The following is a 15,119-nucleotide window of genomic DNA, read 5'->3' as shown; positions in this document are numbered from 1 at the left end:
AAAGGAAAGGGTTTTTTTTTGAAGAAATTACTATGAATTATGGATACAATACGACAAAAGTTATGAAGACGAATTTTGTATGATGTGTATATGAATGTGTATTGTCACTTGAGAAAGCTTAGAGAATTCTAAGTGAATTTATTTTATAAGTTTGTGTAGTTGATTGGTTAACCCGAGAGATTAATAAAGATAATATTTTTAAGTAAACTATGTATTGATATTATATATATTAGATAACACATTATGAGTATATAATGAAGGTCATTTTTGTTTACTTTCGTTCTTATTCATACGTTTATCGGTACCATCCTTAAATATATATATATATATATATATATATATAATAATTAATCGTATTATAAACGATATCTTATAATTTAAACCATTAAAAATAATAGAAAACAAGGTATTTAAATATATAAGTGTTAAAAAAAATTAAAATTTATCATTTATTAATTTTTCAATATACTTCCAAGTAATAATATCCTAGTACAGAGCAAAGGAATGTTAATAAAATTAAAAGATAGGTAGGGGGGTGATAGACAGATGGTTAAATTAACGCGGCTTCTTGTTTTATATCTTATTATTAATATTTAAATAATGTTTATCTTCTTGGAATATGTGTTGCGTAAGAAATGTTATAAAACATTTTAAAAAACTTTCCTTTATAACTCGTTATTATATTAAATTAACCTTTATATTCACCGGCATTAACAACACCAGAGAGGTAACATCAATTCGGTAGACATGAGTTAAATTTAAAAGAAGACGAAGCTGAAAGGAAAGAGAAAATGAAAATAAAGTTTTACTAAAACAATAATTTATGTGTTGCAGTCATTTATTGTACAGTAAGATTAATATACAGTAGTGGCTGTATGCAATGGTCATAGAACAATCATCATCTTATGAAGAAGTATAATTTTAATGTTACTGAAATTATTAAATTAAATACCGGAGAGAGTGGGAGAAGGAGAGAGAATAAAACGGAGGTTATTTATACTTAATATTAAACAAAATTGATGCAATATAATTACAAAACTGTACATCTGTAGCTGACATTAAAAAAGTTAAATACGTTCAACTATAAATTAAATATAACCATAACGTAATTCATTTATAAAATTATTATTACGTGCGTAACTGACATTTTTAGATATTAAGAAAAATTTGTATTAAACATTTTTTTTTTTGAGTTATGACTACCACAATAATTTTTTTTAAACGATGAAGCAAAATATTTAATCATACTTTTTATAGACAGCACATCTTAAGAAAAAACATAGAGTTTTAGGACATCCTGACCCGCGTACACCAACCTTATGACGTTCCCGGTCGCTATACCACCTCCTTTGTTCCTAGCCCTGATATGTTTTACCAGAGGTCGTCTTTTAGACTATCTAAAGTTGATAACACAATTTTTTTTAAATCTATTACTACGTTATAAATAGGGTAAACGTTTAGATTTTTTTTCGCCTTTACAAGAACTGAAATAAAGAGAAAAATAATGAAAAAAAGTTAATACTTTTATTTAAGATTTTCTTGTTTTTTTTAAAATTAATATAATTTTTTATAAAAAAATATAATTACTCTGTTTTACGAATGTTACAAATCTAATTATTAAGTTTTGAAACTAACTGATCAGTTTGGCCTCTGTTAAGATGCTACCGATGTAAATGCCTCGGCAGACATTTCCATCAGTGTACTTACACACTCTTATCGCCTTCGTGAGGCTGTTTCCAACTACGACCACCTCCCTCCCGTAATTTAGAACTATCAAATTAACCGATTCGCGAAAGCACGATTTCCGCGCCTGTCTCTAACACAGAAGGTTTCACATAAAAACTCTCCCTATATCTAACTTCAGTTAGACAATGTACTCGCATCTTTATATGACTGAATTTTTAAACATCAAAAATACTTGGGTTACGTTTTACAAGTGAAAATTAAACAAACATAGATTTTTTTACGAGTTGTAACTTGTAAAAAATTTCTGTTCCTAGAATAAACTAAGGTCATATTGAATTTCTTAGGACTTAAATTATAAGGGGTAAATTTTATGGTTTTTGACCTTGAAAAAGTGGAGAGGATAGGTCTCATAAAAAAAAATATCCCTTTCGGGACGCCGGAAGGCGAAGGTAAATTTCACCGGTGCTAAGTAGGAGATAAAAAAGATTTCCACCTTAAAGTTAAGAAAAACTACAAATTTACTCAATACGACAATGGTTACATGTGAAAAAAAGTTTCAAATGTTTACCATACGACAAGCCCCATCTTCTTACAATTCCAGCAACATTTCGGTCATCCCTTGCCGTTACGGTTGGTCTTTCAAACGTTGTTTCAGACAAACGTTTTAGGTAATGTTTGAAGGACTGAAGACCACTTTAAACCGATTCGATACTGTGCCTATTAAGGGAGATATGATTTTTTTGTCTTCGAAACCCCGTTTTTTCCATCCCCTGGGCCAATGGTTGGTGATATAAAAAACCTTAGTTAGATAAGTTTTATCCCCTTATTAAAACAATAGTAAAAACTTTAAACGAAGTCGATATTTTACTTAATAAGAAAATTATAGCGATATTTTGTTTTTTTGATAAAGCCCCCCCCCCCATTATAACTCCCATGGTCCGATTTTGCCCATTAACGAACCCGACCGAGATTTTGGGTTGTTAATATTTTATGTATAAATTTGAAAGTGATTGGCGCAAAATAATGGCAGTTATCGTATCCAAAAGAAAGTGAAATTATATATATATAAACTTTTGAACTGACGATGGTTTTGGGGTCTGAGGGGTGTGAAATGCGAAAATATATCGAATTCATTACAATAGGAAGCTTTCTTATGAAATCTACCTAAAAATAGTTGATAAGTAAAAAAAAAAAAAAAAAAAATTAATCCAAAAACAATCGATTTTGGATTATAATTATGAGAAAAAATTTATTACTACGTTATTAAATAGGGTAAACATTTAGATTTTTTTTCGCCTTTTACAAGACAGTAGAACTGAATTAAAGAGAAAAATTAATATTTTTATTTAAAATTTTCTTATTTTTAAAAAAAATTAATATAATTTTTTTTAGAAAAAAATATAATTACTCTGTTATAAATCAAATTATTCAATTTTTAAATAAACTGATAAATGATGTATTAGGAAATTAACACAAATTCGTAAAACTAATGTAAAAAAAAAAAACCATAATGCATTTCTATTATAAAATGACTTTTGCGTAACTGACATTTTAATTTATAAATAGAAATTATATTTCAGCCAATAATCTAACTGTCTTCTTTCAGCAATGCTGTCATAATACACAATACATACTTCTTTTTTTATCAGGAATAAGCGAGGTTGAGTCATTTTAATGACTGACCTAAACTGCCTGACAACAAAATATATATTAAATTATTGTTATTACTATTATTATTAAATTACAATAATACCTATCAATATTTCAATGAAGAATGGAATTAATCTAATGTTAAATTGGTTACAACTGTTGATTTTAGATAGGTATTTGTTTTTAGTTTTATTTTTATAATTGTTATTTATTTATTTTACATTTCATTTATTTTTTATAAATGTCAATAATAATAATAATAATAATACACATTCTATTATTATTATTTGACCGATTATTTGTATTTAAGAATTATGTTCAACTATATTTTTATTATTATAATTTGATAATATTTAATAAATAAATGAAATAGAATATTAGAAGGTCATCAAAGAATGGGGAGGGGGAAGAAACTAAAAGAAGAGATCTAAATAAAAACAATGGAATTGAAGAAATGATAAATTAGAAGTAAGTTTTTTTTTCCTTTTGCTAATAATGACGTAATTACAAAAATGATACAGCCAAAATAATAATAGAAGCAGCAGAAAGAACTTCAAAAATTCTAAATGGAAAAACTAAATTTATGATTAACATAAAAAATATGCCAAAAATTTTACTAACAAGATAATTTGATTAAATCAGAATACTTGAAAAAATTTAAATACCTAGGAGAACTACAACAAAATAACACAATGGATAACTAAACCTAGAATGCAAAGCAAAAAAAAAATATTAAAAAAGTGAAAATCCACCTTACCAGCAAATTAGAAGTATCTTTGTAGATCTTTCTGTCCTTAGACCATTGTCAAGGGAATAAAATAATATTATAAAATAAAAGTGATTAACCAGTCATGACCATTTGCTAGTTATCAGTATTCTCAAAGATATTTATATCAGCGGTAACAACATTTAAGAAATTAAAAAAAAAAATTAGTTTTTAAAAGTCAAAATTCTTAATTTTTTTTAATTTTATAACTGACGTTAGTGGATGTTTTTAGGAATAGAATCTCTAGAAAATTTTATTTGTTTATTGACAATTTCAAGTTTTTATACGTAAGACGTAAAAAAATTGTTTGTCAAAATACCAATACTTTTTTGTATTTTTCAATAAATCTTTCATAAAAGCATTAGTGGATACAGTTTTGTGAGATTTAATTCAGTTTTTAAGATCAAAAACCATACAAAATCATCAAATCTATTTTTAAAGAATCTCAGTAAGGTTTTTTACTTCCTTGTACGAAATAAAGGAAGTACTGTGAACGCGAAAAATGTCGGTTTTTAGATTTCAACGGAAATATCCATTTTCACCATCCCTGAATCCATTCATTTTGACTAGTTTCGGCGTGACGTCTGTGTACGTACGTATGTATCTCGCATAACTCAAAAACGATTAGCCGTAGAATTTTGAAATTTTGAATTCAGTACTGTTGTAACATCTAATTGTGTACCTCTCCTTTTAATTGGAATCGACTGAACAAAAAGTATCCAAAAAAGCTCAAAATCAATAAAAGTTTGGATTTTGGATTTTTTTAATTGCAGTAATAAGCCCTCATTGAGAGCTTTTCAACGATATTAATTAATGAAATATTAAGATCTTAGAAGAGGAAGTGAAGGCACATCGATTGGAATCAGACTTAATCTCCTTTTTTAATCTTTTTTTTTAATTTAAATATATTGATTTATTAATTAACCTATGATTGGAAAAAAAATAAAGTATGATAGGTAATGATTCACTATTAACAAAAAAATATATATATATATAAATAACATAAGTTATTAATGAAATAAAATTTAAGTGTATATGTAATTTAATGGGCATACAAGGAAGTCATATTGGTGTCCAAATTTTTTTTTATTCTTGCAGCAGAAATCTGGGTATAATTTTTATAACCTGTAAATCAAAAACTAAGCGTTCCAGAATCATGTTTTAAAATAAACTTTGTTCTTCAATTTCCAGAATATGTCCTGAAATTCTTTTCCTTTCTTTCATGAGAATTTTTTTCTCTTTCTCTAACTCTCTCTCTCATTCTCTCTCTCTCTCTCTCTCTCTCTCTCTATATATATATATATATATATATATATATATATATATTTATTTATTTCCCGAAAGCTCTTGGCCAAACATCTGTATGTGTTTCAGAACAAAAGTAAAGAAGGAAATTTATGTGGACAAATGCCTTATTTTGCTTAATTTTTTCTTTATCCACTATTTTTTTTTTTTTTTCAGTAAAGATCTGTATCTTAAGAGCGGATTGAAATATTTTAATAAACGTTTATCTTCTAAAAAATAAATAAATTAAGATATGTAACCTTTAAAATTCCAAAATGCCGAAAAAAGTTTTATTACTAGTTTCGTACATATTAGTTTTATCGGACTATGTTTTATTAGATAAAATTTTAAGCCTCTTATTTTGAACAAAATAACATTATTTATTAAAATCCGTTTGTAAAAAGTTGAGATATGCTGAAATTGTAAATTTAGATTACAAAAATTAAACAGTCTTAACAATTTTGTCCCGGTTCTCATTTCCATCACAAACTGGATTAAAAATAATTAATAATTTTTATTATTGCTCCGGACACTCGGTTTATAAATCACAAAACCTTTTGATACACAATAAAATTTATTATATATATCGTGAAATTATTTCTCCTTATCTCTCGTCTGACTTCGAAGAACCTTCATTCGACGTTAGATCTGATTGACGAGTGGCTAGTCCAAGTGGAGAATAAAAATAAATCACCATTAATCGAGGGGGACTGGGTGAACCTAGACGGGGTTTGTATCCCACATTTTGACCGATTACGGTACTTCGGGCTACAACTTGATCGTCGCTTAACGTGGAAAAACCATATGAAAAATAAAATAAAACAACTAAACAAGAAGTATAAGAAGATTTATTTGTTTTTAAACAGGTATTCACACTTGTCGCTGTCCAACAAACATCTAATATACCATTCTAAAACCGGTTTGAACGTTGACATAGACTTGTGGGGCACGACGAGTATGAATAATATTAACATTACATAACGCTTTCAGAATTAGTTGGCGATAATCATTACAGAGGCACGGAACGAAGAAATTTATTACTATGTGGAATTGCATTATGTACTCGAGGAAATCAAACGAGTGTGTTCACACTGCAAACATCGACTAGATAACCTAATCGTATGAACACACTAGCGTTGAATATCCCAGACCAGTGATTCCCAAACCGGAGCCCTGGGGAGCTGCGGCCTCTTCACAGAGGCGCCAGCAAATATTGTAAAAGCTTCATAATTAATTGAACCAAAACCTTTATAATTATTAATTTAATGTTAATAAAGTAAAAAAATAATGAAGATACACGAGTTTTATTTATTTTTTTCTCTTACTTACGAGTAGTCATACTTTTACTTAGGGTAGGGCGCCGTGGAAAAATTTTAACCGAAAAAGGGCGCCGCGACTCGGAAAAGTTTGGGAACCACTGTAGTACACATCAGTGAGAATGTCCACCGATTCAAGCGCCTTCACGTGCTGGAGACCTGGTGGAGTCTGAATGACTCTTGGGCCGGGACGATATCCTTTAACTAATGAGCATCTCTATTTTTTGATGAAGAGCCTAAATTTCTTTCATAAACAAATGTGTTACTGTTTTTTTTTTCTTTTCCTTTGTCTTATAATATTATTTGATATTTTGTTATTTTTTTTTTTTAGAGTTTTACGGACTTTTGTACTTTTTATGAAGTGAATATGTAGAAGTGTATTGATATAAATGAAATATTGTCTTGTTTTATTGAGAGGACTCATCGGAAACCTTTCATCAAGTGCTTATTATAATTCTACAGCCGGTAAGGGATCCCGCTCCCTGGACTTACGACACGTTCGTATCCTCATGTTTGTGAGAATATAAAATATTTTACAGATATTCAGTAAAAAAAGAAATATTGGTATGAAGAGAGTATTTTTCTGAACATTATGGCGTTTTTATATTTAAAATAGGCTTAAGGAGTGAGTAGATATAGATTTAATAGTTTTTCATAGAAATATAATATTTAACGCTAGCCATGTTGATAACAGGGAGATGGCTTGGGGACATCGTCGTCTTCGTTTAGTCTCGTATAAGGGTGTGTTACTTGCCGAACCAGCTGCTGCTCCTTACTCTGCTGCTATTGACGCAGAGCGGACCCGTGTGCGCCGGGCGGCTGCGCGCAGCCGATTCTCTTCCTCTCCCTGTGCTCTCTTAGTTTTTCTTTCCCACAGTCCGTTTTACCGCATTTTTAAATAATTCGTTAAATAAAGAATCCTTTTTTTACTGCCAATATTAACTAATTCCTATCTTTTATTAACAAGTTTAAATAATATTTATATCAATAATTAATTTAAATATTAATAAGAATTGTTAATCTTTGATTTAAATTTAATAATAAATTATAAATATTTATTATACAGTTGTTAGTTCAATTCTTTCCGCTAGATGGTAGCGCTTCATTCAAAATAAAAATGTGAGTACATAAACAAACCAACCCACCAAAATTTAAGCACATGCAGCAACCCGATGCACTATAATTTTTTTGTTGGAGAAATTTACAAATGGTTGCTTCTTGGAATCGATTGCAAATAAACGATATATTAAATTTTGCCAAGTAATTTAATATACATTTAAAGTAAGGAACTGGATATATAGAAAACATGGTGAAATAAACTTTTACACGTCACAGTATTTTGCAGGACACGGTAGTTTTAATTACTATCTGCATAGAGTCGGTAGAAGGGAAACTGCAGCCTGTATGTACTGTGACTCTGATGATGATGTCGAACATACTTTCACTGTATGTCATAAATGGAGGGAAGAGACAGACGGTCGGTATTGACCTGTCATCTGATGGAACTGGGAGACTAATCAATAACATGTTAAACAGTGAAGAAACTTGGAAAAAAGTTGAGTCGGTCATCAAAAGAATACTTACGCAGAAAAACAATGATGAGAGGAGACTAGGTTGTTAAACTTTAGCATAGGGCAGGGTGGACAGCCTCAATGGTGAGGGCTGACATGCCGAGGTGTGTCGGTTCCGATGATCCACTGGGGACTACTAACGGTTTTTTCGTTGGGTTAATATCAAGATCTGAGAAGTCCCAATCGCCACGTCACGACAATACATGGTATTGACGTGGCGATATACGGATGGGGCAAAAGAACTCAAAAGAACTGACCGGTGGGCCGACCTGCCATGCCGGACTTATAGCCGGTAGGTGGGAAGGCCCATTAGAGTAGAACAGGCACTCCCCTGGGTGGCGCAATACCAACCAGTCGGACCGGCCCAGGGGAGTAGAGTTCAAAAAAAAAAAAGAAAAAAAAAGAACATTACTCCATTAACTTAACATTTTTTGTTCGTACATTGGATAAGAGCGGGTGATTTATTATTATTTTTTTAACAATTCAACCCCCCCGGGTTGGTCTAGTGGTAAAGCGTCATCCCAACTCAGCTGATTTAGAAGTCGAGAGTTCTAGCGTTCAAATCCTAGTAAAGCCAGTTATTTTTACATGGATTTGAATACTACATCGTGGATACCGGTGTTCTTTGGTGGTTCGGTTTCAATTAAACACACATCTCAGGAATCGTCGAACTGAGACTGTACAAGAGTACACTTCATTTACATTCATACATATCATCTTCAGTCATCCATTGAAGTAATACTTGAACGGTAATTTCCGGAGGCTAAACAAGAAAATAAATAATACAATTCAAAAACGTTTTTCAGGAATTATATTTATTTTTTTCGAAATTTAAACGGGAAAGAGAAAATCCGAAGAAACTTCCTTAAAATAAAATTTTATTAAAAGAAAAACCACTTCTATTATCCAAATTTTAGGTCAACTATAAATGGCCTTCATCCAATAATTATGAATAATCGAAACGCATCAGAATTTTATTATTTATAATACTGCACGATGTATTAAATATATTTTATATTAAATTAAAATAACATGACATCCTAACAATAGTAATAATTATACCATTTTATATAAAGTCGCTACGCCTCTTTACTATTTATCTACTATAGAAAATCGTGACAGAGTGCGCGCCCATCAACACCTACATATTGTACTATGTACCACAAACTTTGCCGCCTACACTAATATATCTGCAATAAGTATTGCATATACCTTAAACGTATACATCTTATTTTTTCATTTTACTTCATCCAATTTCTTATTTCAACAAATTATAAAATAAACCTTTTATTTACACAGGTGATCTTTTTTTATATTTAAAATGCTAATAAAGTGAAACTAGTTTTTCCTCGATTAATGACTTTTAGATTTATAAATAAGATTCCAATTATTGTTGTACAGCGCGTTCAAATCCCAGAATTTCGATTTCGGTATTAAAATTATAATGGAGTATAAATGTCAGAGTAATGGAGTTATAAAAAACAATAATTAGGATTCCTTTCGAACTGCAAACTTTTTATTTTCTCGTAAAAATAAATTAAAAGAAGTATATATATTTTTTTCTTTAACAAGCAACGTTTCTAATTATATAGATAAAGATTGTAAAAACGCCTTTTGAAATATAGGTCAGCATTAATTCTCTTCCAAACGTCTATTCCCGTTCTGCTAAAAACTCATTTTTACTTCCAACCAATCAACAGTTTTTAAACTTTTTATTATTTAAATAATAGTTTTCACTTAGCAACAATCTTTAATAGTAATGTTCGAGCGTGTTTGGATTATTAATCCATCCTCAGGAACAATGATTTTATACATTATAATTATTTACCTCGCATATCATTGTACTAAACAGAATTTTATAAAAATATCAATATAACAATTGATCATCAAAAGGTAAAATAGTTTAAACGTTATCCGTCATGTCAGTATGAAGGTCTCAATTGTTATAATTGTTTGATAATAATTATTACTATCAATATTATCGATAACATAAATTAAGATCCAGTGATGAGAAGAAAGAAATGACTCGGTGAAATGATGAAGGAATATGATAAAAACATAAAATTACATAATAAGTCGGAATAAAATTTGTAATGCACTCCATAGAAGCCAAATAGAATGAATAAAAAATGTTTTCTACTTTCACAATTATTTGTTGACTGTCAAAATACTGTATTATATTTAAAAATAAATAATATTTAAAAAAATATGAAATGAATTTAGATTATTATAAAGAAATATGTAAGAGGAATTCACGACACGGTACCATCGATTGACAAAGAGGGCAATTGAAGCCCCTCGTACGCGCACTCGAACAACGAAATCATTTGTTCTCTTCAGGGTAAAGCGATATCTTTGCCCGCTTCAAACTAGAACACGATGCTCTTATAAAAACCAACGCCTTCACTGTTACTACTTTTATAAAAATGATGTGTTAAATAAAAACGATCAAAAGCCCACTGTTATTTAGCAACTATAAAAACGTTCTTCGTGTGGGCATACACTAAAATTAAATTTCTGATAAATAATTCTCAGAAAAGACTTGAGAGAAATATAATACAGAAAACTATTGTAAAAAAAATTAAAAAATTGGGAGGTTAAAAAGCCAAAATTAAAAGATTATAAATTTGGATCTAGTGGTCAAAAGAAAGAAACGACAGCAAAATGAAATGATGAAGGAATATTGATAAAAGAGAAAACAATAGCAGTGGCGGCTCGCGTATGGGCACTGTGGAAATGCAGCACCCCCTATTTCCACTCGATACTATCGATAAAATTTAATATAACGAGTCATTTTTTCTTTAATTCTTTCTTTATACTTGCACAATATATAATCCTTAAGCTTAATGTCAATAGTCATCCTCCAGTTTATGAAAAAGATACAAAAATCTTTGTATGGAACTGTGCACTTCACAGATGCAGCGGCGTGGTGTTTAGCTGTTGTGTGCATGCGCACATAGGAAGCTGCGCGCGAGGCTGCGAGGAAAAGAGAGCACTGTCGCTCCCGCAGTGCCGACCCCCGGCGTGCTGGTGGAAGGTAGTTTTTTTACTCCGCGTGTTTATGGAACGTTCCTTGTTCGTTACCTTTTCTAGTTTGGTCGGTTGAAGGAATATGAAAGCGGTTTAGTTGTTTTTTCAGTAGTGGTCAGAAGATGGCGGAAAGCAAGAGGTCTTTGATTGACAGATTTATCAAAAAACACTCTGAAAGGACGAAAGTAGAGGTAATTAGTAAAAAATAATTATGTATTTGTTTCTGTGTTCATAGAAATTTAAATTAAGTACCATTGGACTGTAGTGTTTTTACGCGGACATTTTATTAAGTTATTATCTAATAATACTAAAAAAGTATTATCTATATTGACATTTTATTATTTACTCTGTTAAACCGAATACGGTACACGGTTACCGAATATGGTACACGGTTTTTAAGCACAATGTGCTTAAAAACCGTGAACCATATTCTTGAATGTGATAAAGTGTAGAATTAGATTATTATCCCGCTTCCAGCTATTCTATTCGATTAATTTTTTCCGGTTCTTTTATTTTACAGAAAACTTTAACCATGGCCTTGAAAAGGCTCAGAAAAAAATTTTCTGGAGAAGCATCCTCCCATTAATTTTAGCTACGAGCCGCCACTGAACAATAGTATAAAACAAAATAAACAATTTAACACTAACCATAATTTTCAAATCGTAAAAAGGTTACTAGAAGCGTTGCCATTGCATAAATATAAAAACTTTGAACAAAAGGCACTAGTTTGTGCTTTTTAAAATGGAAAACATCCAACATTTTTTAAGTCGGGATAATTATTTTACCAATAAATTATATTACAATTCTTTGATACTCCAATCAAAGTTTATTTTTCCTATCATAGATTCGCTGAGATATTTTCTAACAAAACAATATAACTTTAATCGGTTCAGTGGTTATTTAAAAAAAAATTCTACATACAACAGAATTACCTTTACAGATGTTTAAATTAAATGTTTTTAAATAGTTAATATAACTAACCTGCAATTACGATCATGGAAATGTCCTTTAGTATAAACAATTCCCTGGAATGGTTCTTCAAATTGTAGGTGTACATCAATTGTGTCGCCTCTACATTGTGCTTCTAAATTATGGTGAAGGACATGGTGATGGCGAGTATTCTGTCTTATCTTTCTTGATACCATCATAACATCTTCTCCATTATATTTGAAATCAACTATTTCATCAGACGGATCCGGACCAGCCGATAATAGCTGATTACTGACTTCATTTTTTGCTGATACCTGCAATAAAAAAAATCGATTAAAATTTAATATCCTCACTAAAATTATATAGGTTTTTTCAATATAACATGATTTTTTTTTAGTTTTTTTAGGTAGATTTCATAAGAAAGCTATCTATTGTAATGGGTACCATAATTCGACTTCCGGAAAATTCGACATATCTTCGCGTTTCACATCCTTCAGACCCCAAAACCACTGTCAGCTCAATGATTTATACATATATATATATATATATATATATATATACACACACACACACACACACACACACACACAAATTTTTCACTTTCTTGTGAACACTACAACTATCGTAATTTTGTCTCTTTCAAACTGTTCCTTAAAAATAACTCGTCCCAAAATTTCGGTCAACTTCGTTAACTGAAAAAATCGGACCATAACGCGTCTTCCCTAATCAGCTGATTTGGAAATCGAGAGTTCCAGCGTTCTAGTCCTAGTAAAGGCACTTACTTTTATAGGGATTTGAATACTAGATCGTGGATACCGGTGTTCTTTGGTGGTTGGGTTTCAATTAACCACATTTCTCAGGAGTGGTCGACCTGAGACTGTACAAACTTATACTTCATTCACATTGATACATATCATCTTTATTCATCCTCTGAAGTAATACCTTACGGTAGTTCCCGAGGCTTTTTTCATTTTCCTATTTAGCCTCCGGTAATTACCGTTCAGATAATAATTCGAAGGATGATATGTATGAGTATAAATGAAGTGTAATTTTATACAGTCTCAATTCGACCAATCCTGAGATATGTGGTTAATTGAAACCCAACCACCAGAGAACACCGGTATCCACGATCTAGTATTCAAATCCGTGTAAAAATAATTGACTTTACTAGGATTTGAACGCTGGAACTCTCGACTTCCGAATCAGCTGATTTGGGAAGACGCGTTCACCATTAGACCAACCCGGTGGATTTGGTTTCGGAGGCGAAACAGAAAAAGAGTAGGTCCCTGACACGACTGTTGTCTCCATCTGTTTCTGTCCAATGATTTTCTTTTCTCTCATTATAACCTTTATATCATTTATTAACTTCATCCTTTTCTTTTCTTATCTTCAACGAAACCTTCAAGAACTGTATTTACTATTCATTTTCTCTTTTTTATATGCTCGATCCAGTTTCCTTTCCTTCATCAATCCTTCATCCTTTCTATCTTCATTTATTCTTTTTAATACTTCTACCGATTTTATATGAATGGCTATAATATCAAACATACGCTTAATAACATCCCTCTGGACAGCCTGTCAACCCTACAGGGCGCGTCGTCTGGTGGCGGATCGAGCGATGCCACCCTCTAAATACGTTTTTAAAAATGTTAAATTTAATTAAATATTATAAAAATAACGTCTGATAATATGAATATTCTCTGGAAAGCAGATACATGGAAGGAGAAATATAAAAGCAGTAATTTTTAAAAATAAATTTTATAAATATTTAAGATTATTTTATATAAGAAAAAATACAGTGAAATTGTTAAATTTATGGGTTATTTGTTTTCTAATAGAAATTATATTTCTTTATTACGTAATAATTAATAAAAGTTAATGTGGTTAATATGTTATTATTGACATTTTTTTAACCATTATAGATGTACATTTATTATATTATTATTATTATTATTATTACTACTATAAAGAGAGATTTATTTATACCTTACGGCTAAATTAAAAATAAAAACAAAAATTATGGTGTTTGATCATCTCTTGACGGATAAACTAAATACGTAACGATACACTATGATATATGTTATACCATCTACATACATAACATCTTAGAGATAGATATTCTGGTATTTTTTTTTTTTTTTTACTTTAGTTTTAAGTTTGGATATTGGATAGTATTACAATATTTTTTGTTTACTTTTTTTTATAACGATGAGAAAGAAGAAAAAGTGAAAACTGGACCCTAGACGGGTCTGATTACATAACCAAACAAAAACGTTTTATGCATTTATAGTAATTTGTTTTTAATGTTAATTTTAACATAATATAGAATTTCAATCTTTTGTAACACTTTTTATTATTATTATAGGCAGTGTAAAAATTTTACACATTTATACCGCAATAGACATAAAATTTAAAATTATTACACAAATGAAGTAAAGAAACACAAAACATCTTTGTTTTTTTTATTTTTTGATAGTAATACGAATAAAGAACTTTTCAGATAGTTTACATGACCTTCTAAGTATTTTGAATAACGTTAAAAAAGGAATGTAAAATAATATCATTTTACACTATAACATTAATTCTATTTTAGGATTTATAATTTCTTACGTATTTAATCACTATTAATTTATTTTTATGTATGTAAAGGAGCGATGATAACAGGCAGTCGAAGGTGAGCAATTTATACATTAACAATAGTAAAACTCTCGGATAAAAAACTATTATTTATATATATATATTTATTCAGTTTTTATTTATTACATAACCTCGGATGCTACGTTCTATACACATATTTTTATAGAAAAAAAAATGGAGTAATATCATCTCCATTCGTTTTTTTTATCAGCATTGAAAAATGATGACCTAACCGGAAAAATTCTCGAC

At 30.0% G+C, this 15,119-nt stretch overlaps 1 protein-coding gene across 3 annotated transcripts in view; it reads right to left on the bottom strand.

Moving 5' to 3' along the window:
- Positions 1-15,119, bottom strand: part of LOC142332003 (uncharacterized) — a 369,173-nt gene that overhangs the window by 89,038 nt on the left and 265,016 nt on the right. For all 3 annotated transcript variants that reach the window (XM_075378058.1, XM_075378059.1, XM_075378060.1), the window contains one exon: positions 12,285-12,547. In XM_075378058.1, the coding sequence (XP_075234173.1) occupies positions 12,285-12,547 (263 nt within the window). The remainder of the gene's footprint in view (positions 1-12,284; positions 12,548-15,119) is intronic.

This window comes from Lycorma delicatula, chromosome 11 (assembly GCF_047948215.1).
Source record: "Lycorma delicatula isolate Av1 chromosome 11, ASM4794821v1, whole genome shotgun sequence".
NCBI lineage: Eukaryota > Metazoa > Arthropoda > Insecta > Hemiptera > Fulgoridae > Lycorma > Lycorma delicatula.
Note: the sequence above shows the minus strand (reverse complement) of the source record. Positions and strands in the feature narration are given on the sequence as shown.